This window comes from Triticum aestivum, chromosome 6D (genome assembly GCF_018294505.1).
Source record: "Triticum aestivum cultivar Chinese Spring chromosome 6D, IWGSC CS RefSeq v2.1, whole genome shotgun sequence".
NCBI lineage: Eukaryota > Viridiplantae > Streptophyta > Magnoliopsida > Poales > Poaceae > Triticum > Triticum aestivum.
In genome coordinates this window covers 17,691,592-17,707,964 of record NC_057811.1, presented here as the reverse complement: position 1 = coordinate 17,707,964, position 16,373 = coordinate 17,691,592, and the positions used below count along the sequence as shown (strand labels likewise).

At 40.9% G+C, this 16,373-nt stretch overlaps 1 protein-coding gene across 1 annotated transcript; it reads right to left on the bottom strand.

Annotated features, from left to right (window-relative positions):
- Positions 1-299: 299 nt before the first annotated feature.
- On the bottom strand, positions 300-1,787 carry LOC123140821 (uncharacterized). Its single transcript, XM_044560099.1, has 3 exons — positions 1,658-1,787; positions 1,435-1,586; positions 300-645 (listed from the first exon to the last, which is right to left on the bottom strand). The coding sequence occupies exons 1-3, from the start codon at positions 1,752-1,754 to the stop codon at positions 565-567; spliced, it is 330 nt and encodes a 109-aa protein (XP_044416034.1). The 5' UTR covers positions 1,755-1,787; the 3' UTR covers positions 300-564.
- Positions 1,788-16,373: the final 14,586 nt, after the last annotated feature.

Sequence of the window (16,373 nt, the reverse complement as noted above, 5' to 3'; positions counted from 1 at the left end):
TTACACTGGATGTTGGCAGCGACCTAGCAAGATGTCCGGTTGAGCACATAATCTGCTGTCGAGGACAGAATATGGAGATCTATTGTGGGTTTGCAAGGCCTTTTGGGGGACAAAATGCGAATGTACCAAGGGGGTGTATGTAAAAAGATAAGTAAAAAGATCCGACTGCACCACGAGATCTTGTAGCAGCGTATCATGGAATGAACCGTAGCACTGGATATTTTCCCCGCACAAGAGTTAATCAGCATGCATCTCCTCTCTCTATAGGACCAAAAAGGGAGACAAATTAACACATGTGCTAGTTGGATTTTCTGTATAATCATTAAGCAAATTAACACAAGAGTTGGATTAGCAAAGTATGTGAGCCAAAATCACTTTAGAATAATAGTGTTGTGATGCTTTCTGTAACAGAGAAAAACTGCAGACAAATTTCGGAATCCCAAATCTAATAAGGATTAATACTGCGAGATCAAGAGCGCCACTTATTGGTTGGGTTATCAGATAACATTCTCAAAATTGCAGCACAACTATCAGACAACGGCTTTCAAAGTGGAGATGCCAACTTCATTGCTCTTTCCAGACTTCTGCTGGGTGTTTCGAAAGACCAAGACGGTACTTGTGAGGAAAGCTCAAAATCAACTTTCTCTGCATCATAAATTAACCACATATGAAAAGAACAGAAATTAAACAGGAGGAAACATAGCTAGTTAGGATTCTACCAGTTGAACTCATAGTAAATGTTAACAACGGCAATTAGCGGTTAGCAAGCTGCAAAGCATCGTTACAAATATGTGTGGGTTAGTAACCTGGAATATCTGAAATGCCTTTAGTGCGTACATATGCCCGTCTAGCTGCTGTTATTTTACTAGCAATTGAGACATCCAACAAATGTTTGTGATATAAGAACTTGCTAAATTTTAACCACACATTTACAAACTACCTATTTCCTATTACTTCTTAAGCTTAGTTATTTCAAATGTATTTAAGCCAGTTCAGTGCATCAGAAATCACACAATGTGTAGCTTAATAGAATAACTAATAGCCAAAGGTCTGATCTATTTCATTTTCTTACAGAGTGCTACAATAAGAACATTTCTCCATGGGATTAAATAGGAACAGGGTCTAGACACTGGGCTATATTGTCGATCAGTCCACTGAAGTGTTTATAAATTTCTTACTAAGCATAACAAAAATTATGTGGTTCATGTGCAAAACTAACCGTATTAAGAACACGAAACCATCTAATACCAAACTAACCCAATTACCCTTATCCAAAGCATCACAGTGTTGGAAAACAAAACATAAACAAACTCTACAATTACACGACGAGATGCCCGAAGAAACACGATCATAGTCAGCAACCACATCAAGCCTTCTGCAAAACTAAATCAAAGGAATGTGTGGAGGAAACACCGAAACAGGGAGAACACGCACAAGCTTGCAGGGGCCACCGAACTTCTTGCGCCGTACCGGGCGGGTCTCGGGCACACTCTGGGGTTCGCCGTCGACTGCCTCCTCCAGCTTCGCCGCGTGCGTCTCCACCCCCTTGCCGACCCCGTTCAGGAACTCCACCACGCCTACCTTGGCTGCGCGCAGGAATTAAGCCCCGCTCATCACAACGAACAGGGAGAAAGGATCGAGAGGAACATGAGCGTACCTTGGTAGGGCTGGGCGCAGAAGGACCTCGCCGGAGCTCCGGCCCCGGGGTGGAGGAGGAGGCGGCGCACATGATGAGATGCACACGCGAGGGCCATGGGGGAGAATGAGGCTAGAAAGGAAAAATTGCAAGGGGTAGGTAGGTGGGCTTATGACTTGGATGCTCTATTTGGGCCGACAATAGAGGCTTATACAAAGGAGGCCTATGGTATAATCTCTGTGAAACAGTATGGACATTCCTTTTTCTTAAGGAATGACCATGATTTTTACATACGCATGTTACAACGTCAAGTTTACATGATTGACAAGTAAAACAATGGCATGCAAAGTGTGGAATCAAACATGAGCAAAGCCTACTTTATATGAACATGCAGAAATTTCTTGGCAAGCCGCTCCAATTTTGCTGCGCCAGCTTCTATCAGTTTCTTATCTAGTGATCATTGTCGTAAGCCTATGACTACTTCCCGCAAAAAAAAAAGTAAGCCTATGACCACACAACCAACTTGCACAAAGGAACAACATCTGCAACATACTATGACATTTTCTCTTGTAAATGGAAGTATCATTTCGACTAACCTAAATAAACCAAAAGACCGCAACAACTCCAAAATAAGTAAGAGTGTGTAAAGACTTAGGTATACTCAGTGTAGCCAAGACCCAAAATTACATGATATATTACTTAGATGAGTAATATTAAATCATAAATGCACTGCAGATCATACAACTCGTGCTTTTGAACATTCAAAAAAAGAGAAGTCGAGTTGGATGAGGATTTGTGGCTCCCGGGTGCCACACACCCCTATATGAATATAGCATTAGAAAAATATCACGGAATTTCGGGATATCAAACCTGGATGCCGATTGTACACCCGTGTTTAGTTTCGTGGGGAATGGGTGCCCATGGTAATCTCGGTAAAAAAGTCAAAAAAATCTATGTATAGAATAAACTATTTGGATGGACCATGTTTCCTTCGCCATGGATACCATGGGCACCCATTCTCTATGAAATTGAACACAAGTGTACAATGGGCACCCAGGTTTGTTATCCCAAAATTTCAGAATTTTTTGAAATTTCCTGGTATTTTCTAATGCTATATTCATATAGGAGTGTGTGGCACCTGGGAGCTCCAATGCATTTCCCAAGTCAAATTGCTCATGTTTGGAACAGAAGAAAGATTGTTGATTTTTTGTTGCCCACAAGGTCATACTACTCGCGGTGGCTACAACCAGTGCCTGCTAGACTGCTCTCCAACCAACGATAAGCCAGTTTTGAACTACTAATAGCGATAGACATCGGTACTGGAGGTTTGTCGGCACCAGAGACACAACCGACAGGCGAGGTAGCCTTTGACGCATGGTTGGCGGTGGGTGTCCGACGATGTGGTAAAGTATATTAGAATCTCGAACAACGAGGCTGCACCAACAAATGGATGCATTCTCCTTTTTCTAGCATGCCGAAACCACGCCGTGAGGGGCAACATTCACGAAATAGGTTTTCACATCGATTTATAGATAAAGTGCCAGCATTGCCGCCGGGAACGGAGCGCCTTTATAGAAACTGTCCCTTGGATAGTTGGGCCCAACAACAGAATGTAGGAGCACCAATATTGGCGCATTATTCCTATGGAGCCTAGAAATCGACGGATGCGCAAAGAAAGATCATGTAAAAGGTGTACGCGTTCATTATCCCGAAACCTTCCATTCCCAAAGACCAATAAACTATATTTGTGCTATGTCCTTTTGGCACCTTTGTATTTCCTTTGGCTCGCATGTAACCGCAACGATGCATAGACCATTTTATAGCTACCGGATGCAACATTTCCTTTCTATGGACATGATTGGGATCAATATTTACCATGGTCGTTTATAGAGCTATAAAGTTCGCATGTACGGCGTGACCTAAATTCTAGGCCTACCTCCTCATTTTCATTAATGAGCTACATGTTTTCCCGATGAAATTGCAAAGAGCTTTGTAGCATACCCATTTGGTTAACTTCTAGTTACCACTAAAGTTCCGGGAAAAATAGTTACCCATTAATGACTTGTTCTCTCTATTAAAATGAACCAAGAAGCACTTACATGTGGAAAGGGCTTAATCACGGTTACGTCAAGGTGAACGTGGATGCTTCCTTCCAATCGGAGACCCTTTTAGGCTCCAGGGAGCTCTTGCACACGATGACAAAGGGAATTTTATCGTAGCAGCTTTCGGGTTTATTACCCATATGAACAACGTTGATTCTGCAGAGATGACTGCCATAAGGAATGGAATGATTTTGGCGACAAACATCGGATGTAGCAAGGTAATCGTGGAATCTCATAGTTCATTGGCGGTGGAGATTGTGGACCAGCAGGATGCCTATCTTGGTGAGGAGGTGGTGAATTTTATGGAATGCAAAATGCTCAGCTCTGAATTTGCAAGTGCCCCTTTTGTTCACTCCTCCCGGGAGGCAATCAAGTTGCAGACTGCCTAGCTAGTAATTGTTTTAGTTCTAGATCTTCTTCTTTCTGGGAGAATTCGACCCCTGATTTTATTTCTCATCTTCTTGTAAACGGTATGACGATTATTTTATTTGTCATCTTCTTGTAAACGATATGACGATTATTTGAGGAATAATTGGTAATTTAAAGTCTTATCTTGTAAACAATATGACAATTATCGTTAAATTCATAAGGCAGCCCGTAGTGAGACATTACCACAAACACATCATGTGCATTAAAGAAAGTGTTCATTAGTACAGCTACTAAGCTCCCTAAAAAGGAGCATTGTGGTGCACTGGGGCAGGGGCGTCTGGCTGTAAGTGGGTGATCTAGTTGTGTAGGGATGCTAGGCCCATTTGCTTTTTTTACAAACTCTAGGCCCATTTGCTGGTATATGAGACGTGTGAGTGGATCTTTGCATCTTACATGTCAACGCTGGTACATCATGCGCTGCTGGGGGCTTACTGAGTTGCGTCTACGTGGTTGGGGTGTATGAAAGGGGTCGGCGCGTCCATGAAATTTTTTGCTGCCATTGTGGGTGTGAAGAAGGGTTGGTATGCTGCTTCCTCACCGAAGGGAGGGGTCCATAGCAGCCCCAACCAGCGGCTCTCCAAAATGATACTGCCAACGCCAATTAAATCTAGAAGAAGAAACCAGACACCAATATACCAACAGAAAATGGGCCGCATGAATAAAGAGTAGTGCGGCAAAGCACACGACAACTTGTAATTTTTATGGATATCAAAAGGCTTTAACTTATGCTCCCCCTCATAGAAAGTTCATGTTTTATGAGTAGCAGTGCAAGACGGGGGGGAGATATATATGCGGCTACAAACCCTTGGGTTCTGCAGATTAGGTTGCACACGACCTAACCAGACGCGTGTATAACAACATGTGGATTTCCCACATTAGTCACATCTGCCACCATCTTTCCCTACTACGTCCATCCCATCTACCATTACTATCGCTAGCTCGAGCTCCTATGTCGTATGATTGAAAAATCCCGATTTTTTGTGGGGTTTTATTGTCTTTTTTTGCGTGAATTATTTTTCCATGTCAAAGGAAGGATATCTCAGTCTTAGAGAGTGATAATATATAATTGATAACATATTTTGTTTGTAGTATCCCAAATTAATCTCATTTTTTCTAAATTAAACTGGCATATAAGACATCTTAATTATTTTGCTTTGTGCTATCCTCGTTTATGTTCGGCCTTGAAAATGTTTAAATTGTTTCTCCTTGTCCAACATTTGGTTATATGGAGTTCTCCCAGATTTTTTAGGCCATTTGGATTTCCTTTTGATTTTATTCCTTTCTATAGTAATCTTATTCTTAAAACCAACTCTCTCTCTCTCTCTCTCTCCTGATTTTTAGAAAAATTCTTCTCTACATGCGATTGCTTGGATCTGTTATTCCTTGAATGACAAAGGCTGAAGAGCCCAAGTATTCTCCAAACTCGTTCATGCAAACTGCTGCCGCAACCCCTCTTTCATATCTTACGGTGGCATCCACATTTGTTTTGACTCTACCCACAGAGGGAGGGATCCATCTATGTGTTTGTTCATCCAGTGTTGTCGTCCTCACGTGGGCCAAAGTTGGAGTGTGGATCTCACCCAGCTTAGTTATAAATCGAGAAACTAATAAGTGGGTCGCTAGAGGACTCTGGTTGATTCCCTCATGAATGAGTTTCCTCCTTGCCATCCAAACAGCCGAGAGAGTGACCGTCGACCTGATGAACTTCCCATGTGGTAACAATTCTATCATTGTGAAAAGCCAGTTTTTACCTTCGTCTCTTTGTTCACAATCAACTGGTCAAGCAATTCCTGGTCCACAAGTGTCCACACACATCGTGCCATTGTCCAGCGCGTACCCCCCCCCCCCCCCCCTCCTCCCCCGGCTCCCTTGTTGCGTACATGGGCTGACCCAACTAGCTCATTGTTTATCGAATTATGATGGCTGAGCCGACCCTGTTATAGTTGGTTAATAATGTTGTTCCGTGCAGAGTGGTGTTCAATACCAACTTCAAATATATACTATTTGCAAATGCAAAATATTTCACAACATATCATGTGTCATAATTATCACCAAGCCTCAAGGTCATGTGAAACAACATTGAGCTAGCATCGCTTCTAGGGGATGCTTGACTGAATCGAAGGGGCAAAGGAGACCACGAGCAGCGATTACGAATTCTAAAACAAACTGTGAACCTAACATACTTAGCTTAGTTTGGGCTCATATGGTCCAACTACCAAATATTTCATCAACCAGTGTAACGTAATCTTAAGGATTAGTTGTCATGGGAGAGGAGCTATGTTCTCGTGTCTGTGCCCACTGGTTTCCCTTGTCAGCGACAGCCTCTCAGGAACCGGGAGATGAGGGAAACCACAAGTTGACACATGAGAGCAATTTTAGTTCCTTTTATAGTGATCTCTCTCTCTCTCCATGTGTGTGTGTGTGTGGTTCTATCAACAACTCTTCGGCGTGAGGATGGGTGTCATATTGAATGCATATTTTTATTATAGTCATCATGGTCGTCATGTTTGTATTGGAGAGCATGACGTGTTTTTCTCTTGTGGATTGATGACCTTTGATCATGTAGATCATTGTCTCATGCTTCAAATGTACTGGCGGCAGTGGTGACGATGATAGTGATAGGTGTGTTTTGGTCAGGGGTCTTCCCATTCCAATATTGTGTGCTCCAAGCCTTCTTCATCGATAGTTCGATGATGGATCAATGCTTTGAGCTTTTGCCTTTTGAGGAGTGTGTCCTCGACCAGAAAACCATGGTGCACAACAACCTTAGATTCTCAGTTATTGGTGGTGGGTGATTCACGCGGTTCTTCAAACCTTCAAGATTCGTCAGCTTGTGCGGATTTGCTCTCATGCGGGTTTTTTTACGTGATACCTGATGGAAATTTGAAATGCAAAAGGTGAAGTTATGGATGACACCTTCGAAGAACCTTGATGTAACTTCATGTTATATGGGATATTTCTTGTCTGTTTTCATTTTAGTTTGTATAATCTAGTATACTTTTATTAATAAATTAATAAAATTTGATCATTTGCTAAAATGGTAAATTTTATGTCATCTCCAATTGTGTGCATTAGTTGATTCGAAATTGTGCCAATGCATAATAATTGTTGACGTGGAGGAGAGGGAAGTCATTTTTTTTATGTTTCACATTATTGCATCTAAGAATATGTTTTCATATAGGCTCTATTTATGACACAGCCTACTAATAAAGCTAATAGTATAATAATATTATTATTTTGCACGGTAAAGGAATAGCCGAATTAGTACAATAATATTGGCCCTATATGTAGACTTGTAGAGCGACTAGTTGTCAATGACCAACTCTGCCTTTGTGGATGCTCTACTAAATCTAGTCGTTACAACTATAGGATGGACGCAGTTTAATTAACATGCTACACTAGGAGTTATTTTGCAATAAAGAAAGAAATATTGATTCATTTTAGTCATTAAACGAGCCACTAGTGTCAAAAAAATTGAAACTTTAGTGGCTAACAAAAATTTAGCGACATGGGGCTACTACCAAGCTATCTGCAAATAATTCCTTCATGGGTGAACATGCCCATTAATCAAATTGAAGTGGTAGGTCTAAAATTTATAGCAAATATCACATAGCAACTTTATAGCTCTGTACTTGGCTATGGTTAAGATCGCTCCTAACCATGTCCATATATAGGAAATATTGGATCCGGTGGCTATAAAATAGCCTATGCATCGTTGCAATTACCTAGAGCCAAAGCAATTAAATGCATGTGCTAAGAAGAGAGGAGGTTGACGTTGAGTGCATATATAGCATATTAGTAGATCATCGAGGATCATATGAGAATGAGAATGGTAGGTCTCGGGGTACCAAATGCATACGCCTTGATACATGGTCTTTCTTCATTTCTCTATAATCCATTCCTCTAGTCACCAATGGTAATGTCAAAGAATGGGTATGTGCATCAATGTGTCAGCAACGAGAGCCCCCGTCTTGGAGTGTTGATGCCAAGCTTGACAAGGGGTGTGTAGCTTCATATACAAAAAATCTTGGGCCGGCATTAAATATTATCATACAAAGAAAATTTCAAACATACCACAATACAAACATGATTAATTTAATTATTAGATTGCACATGGGAGATTTGTAACAATCTCAAGTGCTTCTCATCGAATGTCTACTGTGACCTGACGCCGGGTGCATCGGTTGGGGATGCTTGAGCAGATCGACAAGTCAAAGGGAGGACAGAAGCAAGCAAGTAAGACCTTTAAAAAACATGTGCTTGACGAGTTGTGCTTTTGGGGGGGTTCACATTGGCCAACATCAGATATTCCAACGACCAATGCTTAATGTACTCCTAATTTCTCTTATGGTTAAAAATATAAGAGTGATGCTACTTAACTAGCATATGTTGTATTAGGTGTCGGTTTTGAAATAAAGACAGACCGGCCCAACCTCGTCAAAACGTTCAGCGCTCCAACCACCATGCTGACGGGCATACTTCATATAACCCCATCTGTATTGATGATAGCAGACTTGGGTAGCATGACCATGACGTGTCTCTGCTGACGGGAAGCCACCAGTCAGAGGCGTCCACATAGTGATCATTGGCGGGTCCATCACTGGGGTGAGCAGGTCCGAACGCTCTGGGTCTCCGGTCGGGGAGAGATCCTTTCTCTGCCTAGTGACCAGCGGGCGCAGCACAATTGAGCTTCATCGTCGATCGTCGTCCCAGCAAACCTTTCTGATGGTCTTTTGTTATCTATCTTGTCAGTCGTGCCTGGTATACTGCTATTTGTAGATGGAGGCACATATACAATAATAAAAGTGCCTAAGCTAGCAACAAAGTCGTGCATTTGAAGTACTTGGCTGAGCTCTCATGCATTATGGTTGACATGTTTTTGCATTTAACTTTTTCTAGTGTCCATTAGGATTTACAGCCTATTAAGGTCTAAAAGAAAACAATGTATTAAGGTCTAAAAGAAAACAATGTATGTATTAATTAATTGCATCTGTAGCGGCTGCTGCTGAGAAGTTTGCAGCTGTTGCAGCAACCGATTAAGAAAGCAGCGGCCGAAGCTACTGAAATAGCGTCAGGTGCTCAATGGCAGCCTAAAACAAACTCTGCTAAGGTGCATTATGATGCTAAAAACGTCCTCTCAAAGAAGAAACAATGGCAATACACCAGTTTACGAGTCAAAAAAATATATCCCAGTTTACATACGGTGCTATCGACACACTGTCTATTTTAAGACATACTCTCTCCATCCCATAACATAAGACATTTTTGCAGTGACAGGCGTTTTTGCAACCTATGACAGAGAGGGTACTGCATAAACTCGGGGCATGGACAAAATGTAGTAAGTATAATATTTTAATTTCTACAAACTAACGAAATAAGGAGAGAATGGAAATAAAAGGAGCTGGGCAGTGTCTGAACCTTCAGGTGCCTTGGTTTCGAGCTTCGCTTCTATTAGGGTTGTTAGTTGTCTGAACCTTCAGCTGTTGTCTCCCGGGAATGATATTCAGTTAAGAGGGGAAATATGAAGAGCCTGACAATGTCTTCGCTTGAGATCAACCTTGTCCTCAAGGGTGAAAAATCAAGTAAGTCTTGGCCATGAAAGTCTCGTCTTCTAAGGTTGCATATCTTCCGGAACCAGGCTCATCCAACGAACAAGCCATTGCTGCACCGACTGACTTTTATGCTTGACAATGTGAGTGTCCAAGAATGCATACAGTGATGTTTATGTTAATATACGGTGTAACCAACAAAACATGTGGAAGAGGTACAACATTTTTGCCCGCATGTTCCTTTAGCTGGCTGATATCAAACATTATGGATGACCGTCGTGTCCGGCAACTAGAGCTTGTAGGACACTTAACTGACACGTGGCAGCACCTTGTAGGGATCGTAGTATTTGGCCAAAGTTCCAAAGAGCCACGCAGCCCAAAAGCATTCTGATGATACGACTGAACTCTATATGCACCATTGCTCCCACTTCGAAGGAATGCTCTGTCTGGTGTCTGACACCAATATTGCTTCAGACGATGTTTGGCAGAACGGAGATGTGCCCTGAGTTCTTGAAGCATATGATTTTTTTTAGAAAATGTCAAGTGAGTTGTCAGACATTCAGCTGAAGAAAGCCATTCAGTCCACTGTTTAGGTTCTCGGAAGACCAAATTGCGGAGGTATGCCTCAAGGCAACGATTTACACTCTATAGGACCATTTGTCTGGAGATGATGGCTTGTACTATATTCAGCCCCGTCGATGGAGGGGGCCAAGATGGGCGACCGCACAGGGCCCCCCAAAATTTGGGGCCCCAAATTACTAGGTATTAGGCTTAGGTGATTTAATCCACAAGTGGCTAACCAAGCAAAGGCCTAGGAAAAACGTATAGAGAGCCCACTCAGCAGCAAAGCCAGCCCACGGGTCCTTGTACATCTATCGACCAGGCATGTTTCCGTCATCGATCGCTAACCCTAAACACAACACGCCGATCGGCTTGCTTCCGCCAATCGCCTAGGATGCCGTCGTCTGCTGACTGCCTTCCACCGATCGGCCAGGACGCCGTCGTCTGCTGCCTTCCCCCTCCATGGCTGCCCCGAGTCCTCTAGTACTAGTCTACTAGGTATAAATGTCTCATCTGCTTAAGCCCATCCCTCTCTTTGATTACTAATACTTGATCTCCTCGATGCTAAGTTAGGAGTAGATGAGTAGGTTAATATTATTTGTCCACGGCACTAGGTATTGGTACTCCAGGCTGGCACTAAATTAGGTTGATAGAGACCGAATTAGGATGAAATTGAGATTGTCCATGGAATCTTTGTCATGAGTTTATTTGTCAACAAAGCCAAGTTAGGAGTAGTATGGAATTAAGTTTGTTCCTGATCAGTGGTAATAAAATGAGAATTTGTTTTAGTTATATTAGTTCTTCTATCGTGTGAAAAATTTGAAATGATTTTAGGCCCTATTTTGATTTTTGCCCCGGGGCCCCGAATTTCTGGAGACGGCCCTGACTATATTGTAGTTCTATTGGCTGGTGAAATTGTGATCCCTATTGGACACAATTTCCATTGGGAAAGCCATGGAGTTTAAACATATTGTCCATGAAGACCTGGACCACTCCTCCAATGTATACATGTTTTTTTAGGTAACTCCACTCTATACATGTGTGATAGTGTTATAATTTTTTTTAGGGTAATAGCCAAGCTTTATTCATCGAAAACCACATGGAGTGGGATACAGTTCAGGTCATGGGGTTGGCCTAACCAAACGTGGCGCCCCAGACCCAAAGAAAGAGAATGCTTGGCTAATCTATGAGCTTCTAAATTGTTCAAACGACCTTCAAAACAAAAATTACAATGAAAAGATGATTGTTGGACCCTAATCTCCTTAATGATTGCTCCATAAGCGCCCATGCTGTCGTTGTGGATAGCACTCACCACCTCCTTTGCGTCTGAAGCTATGACAAACTGATTTAAATGAAGATCAGCTGGGAGCGCCAGACCTTCCCGGCATGCAATTGTCTCTAGCATTGCCGGGTCATCCACTCCTCTGATAACTAGAGCCGAGCTTCCAAGGAACGTCCCTGTGTTATCTCTGCATACCGCTGCCGCTGTCCCCCAGCTTCCTTTTCTGCACCCTGCATCGACGTTGATTTTGGCATAGCCCATAGGAGGGGCTTTAGGTTTCCTGCCGCTGATATTTACCATCCTGGGTTCGATCCTTACCGGCTCCTGTCTCCCATTGATTACCTCAAGTTCATCGATGTACCTATCAACAAAGGACATGATCGCATGCGGGCTCTGAAAAATGCCTTCATGTATAGCTTTCCGCCTTGCTGCCCAGATAGCCCAGAGAGTCACCGAGAGCTTCACAAATTCAGCATGTGATAACAGCTCCATTAGTGTAAAGAGCCACTTCTTAGCCTTTGGTTCGGTGGTTGACGCCAGTTTTTGCAAAAGTTCCCTGTCTACGAGCGCCCAGGTGCACCGTGACATCGTGCAATCTAGGAGTGAATGTCTCCATGAATCGGGTGCCCCGCATAGACCACATAAGTTCGAATGTGCCATATGTCTTCTAGCACGGACGTCGTTCGTTGGGATCGAGTGCTTTGAAAGTCTCCAAAGGAACATCCTCACCTTTCCAGGGACTCTAGTTTTCCATAAACTCTTCCAAGATCTCTCCTCCATCGTCGCGCTTGAATTACCCGAAGTATTCTCCAGCCACGCTTCTCTTCTTAATCTGGTAGCCACAAGCATGCGATATGCCGAACGGACCGAGAAGAGGCTATTCTTTTCATAGTCCCAACTCCAAAAATCTGGAATATTGCGGGTGCATAGGGGGATGCGTAGTATGACTTGAGTATCCATCGGCATGAACACGGACTCCACCTTTTCTCTGACCCAACTTGCTGATGTGCTATCTATGAGCTCAGACACTAGCAGCGGAGGGTTTTTGAGTAATGCACCCATAAGGTTTCATCATCTCCTCTCTAGGTAGCCAGTTATCTTCCCAGATCTTCGTCGTTTCTCCGGTGCCAATGCGCTTAATCAGGCCAGCCTTCAGAGTGTCACGTCCCTCCACTATAGCTCTCCAAATCTGACTAGGGTGATTCCCCAATGAAGCTTCCAAGATCGAACAACTTGGATAATATATGCTCTTTAATATGCGCGCGCTAAGAGAGTCCGGCTCCTGCAACAGCCTCCATGCCTGCTTGGCTAACATGGCCAAATTAAAAAGTTCAAAATCCTTGAAGCCTAGCCCACCCATGCCTTTTGGTTGAGTCATGGTTTTCCACGAAACCCAATGGGGTTTGCGCTTTCCTTCTTTGCTCCCCCACCAAAATTTCCGAATTAACATATTTAGGTGTTCGCACAAACCTTGTGGCAATTTGAAACATGACATAGAGAAGACCGGAACTGCTTGGACAACCGCTTTTACCAAAACCTCCTTGCCTGCTGAAGACATTGTGATAGTGTTATAAATGCAAGACCATGGAACACAGGAATAGGCAGAGCAGCCCTGGGCCATGGCAGCGAGTGCGACGGAATAGGGCCCAGCTCGAGCAGGGACCCATACCCTGCACAAAGGCTATATCTCACTTATAGCGAGTCGTCCTTTGGTCCCGCTGAAGCGTCTACAGTAATCAGGCCGGCCAATTCACGCACGGTTAAAAGAAATAAAAGAAGAAAAAGGGCAGCGCGCAATTGAGCACAATTGATAGAACCCTGGTCTCCTGAAAGACGCCCAGCGCTGCTATCCACTGCGCATGTGTAAGGTTCCTGTTGAGTAGTAGGGGCGCGACTTAATTGCTGCAAAACGTGCCGGTTTTTCCATTGGTTTTCCGGGTTTTCTATTTTCTTTTGTTTTTCCACAGGTTTATTTTCACTAGGATTTATTTTCTTTTCTTTTTTCGTTGTTTTTCTTAAGTTTTCTTTAGTCTTTCTCCATTTTCACTAAGTGTTTTCTTTTCTTTCCTTTTTTATCATTTTTCTTCGGGTTTGTTTCTTTCTTGTTTATCATCGGTTTTCTTTGTTTTCTCTTGGGCTTGTTTTCTATACACATTTTTTGTATACATCTAACATTTTTCTAACACATGTTTAAACTTTTTCAAATTCTTAATTAATATTTTTCAAATACCATATTAACATTTTTAGTATACATAGTCAACACTTTTTCTATACATGTTTAACATTTTTCAAATGCTTGATTAAAAAAATCCAAATACAAGTTTAACATATTTTGAATACATGGTCAACATTTTATATATACACATTCTTTAAAATACAAGATCTATTTTTTTCAATACATGGACGACATTTTTTCTATACACATTTAAAAAAAATTAATAATTGTTCAACATTTTTTCTATAAAGAATTAACATTTTTTAAATACAAGTTTAAAAAAATTAATACAAGGTCAGCATTATTTCTATACATATTTATCATTTTGAAAATACAAGTTTAACATCTTTTGAATACATGGTCAACATTTTTTCAAAAAAATTATTAACATTTAAAAAAATTGATGATCACCTTCTTTCACACACATTGTATATTTTTTGTATATATTTCTCGTACAAATGGTCAACATTTTTTTATATACACATTTAACAAATTTTTCAATACAAGTTTAATTTTTTTAATACATGAACAACATTTTTCCTATACACATTTAACATTTTTTGAATACAAATTCAACATTTTTTAATACTTGGTTAACATTGTTTTCTATAAACATTTTTTTAAATACAAGTTTAACTTTTTTTAATGCATGGTCAACATTTTTACTATACATATTTATCGTTTTTCAAATAAAAGTTTGACATTTTATTAATACATGGTCAACTTTTTTTCAAAGTTCGATTAATATATATTTTTAAACACGTGATCAACTTTTTCACACACTGTATATTTTTTGTATGCATTTTTCATATAAATGGTCAACATTTTTTATACAAATTTAGCATTTCAAATGCATGAGTAACATTTTTCAAAATATTATGTAAACAATATGTTCGTAATATATATGTTTAAAATATTTAAAAGTGTAAACAAAACTAAAAGATGGAATAAAAACAACATAAAAACGTGAAAAGAATACAGAAAAAATGAGGCACGGGCCTCCCACGCACTGGGGCCACCCATATGCTCGCGCCACTGTGAGTCGCTTCAGCGCGTCGCATCACGGGCACGGCGACTATTTTTCGCCTTAAGCCTTCAAAGTAATGGGCCGGCTTATTTAGCAGGGGCGTAGCTAGGCCCCGGCCTGCCCAGGCCATGGCCCTGGTCGTGGAGGGAAAACTCCCAGGTTGCGACAAGTGGCGCGCTGCATGTGCGCCACTTGTCGTGACCTGGGAAGATGGAGTGTTCTTTGCAACGAGTACTCCTTAATTAGTGATTTCAAAAAATCCTTCGTTGACTGTACTGTAGCTAATGTATCGCCAAAGGTGGCCCGGGGTACGGCCAGGTCCTGCCTACGGCACAGCCCCCAGGGATCGAACTCGGTTATCCACAGTGTTGGCTCGAGATTCTAACCATTGTGCGTACTACTTGAGGGAAAGCACCTGGTTATTTTTTCTGCTTTCTCCTTTTCTTTTCTTTTTTTCTTTTTTTAGGTTTTTTAATTCCTTCTCCTGTTTTCATTTGTTTTTGTTTTTCATCTTCATTTTTATTTTTCTTGTTTTTATTTTGTTTTCACTCTGCATTTTCGTATATATCAAAAACATTTTTTTAATAATTGATCAACATTTTTTGTATACACATTCAACATTGTTCGAACGCTTATTCAACATTTTTCAAGTAGTTGTTAACATTTTAATACTTATTCAACATTTTTAAAATACTTGTTTGATATTTTTTAAATACTTGTTCATCATTTTTAATACTGATTCAACATTCCCAAATATTTGCTCAACATTTTTCGTATACTCGTTCAATATTTTTTAATACTTATTAAACATTTTTAAATATGTGTTAAACATTTTTAATAATTATTAAACATTTTCAAATTCTTATTCAACATTTTCCAAATTCTTGTTCAACATTTTAGTACTTATTCAATATTTCTCAAATGCTTGTTCAACATTTGATTTAATGTGTTTTTGTAATTTATAGTTAGAATATTTTAAAGTATAAACAAAAGTTAAAAGAAGAAAGCAAAAAACAAAAAATGTGAAGGAAAAAAATGAATCAGGAAACAGGCAGGTGCTTCCGCGCGCGTGGGCCGGCCCATATGCTCGCTCACAGCGAGTCGAGGCTGGACTCGCTGATCGCGAGACATAGCGATGCCCTCTCTCAGGGACCTCTTATTTCGCGCCTTCACTGTCTAGTGACCCGGCCCATGAACGCGCGGCAAAGCACAAAAAAACACAACAAAAATGTGAACAAAAAATTTGATCTCGCGCCGTTGCACTCCTATAGGCGTCAGGCTAACCACTAGAGGTACTAATTGCTACTGAATATTTACAGCGCCCACCTTTTAATAACAATAGTAGACACGCTATTTATGATTACACTATAACGTTTAGAATTTTAATTATTCGAAATCATTTTGGAAAACATGATTTTTTTTAAAGTGAACCAAAAATTTGATAGTTCACAGATTTCAAATGAAGTTCACGAACATGTAAAAAGAGTTAGCATATTCAAAAAAAGTTCTTGTATTCAAAAAAGTTTGAGAATTCAATAATGTTCAAATATTTTGAAAAAATAGCAAATTGGA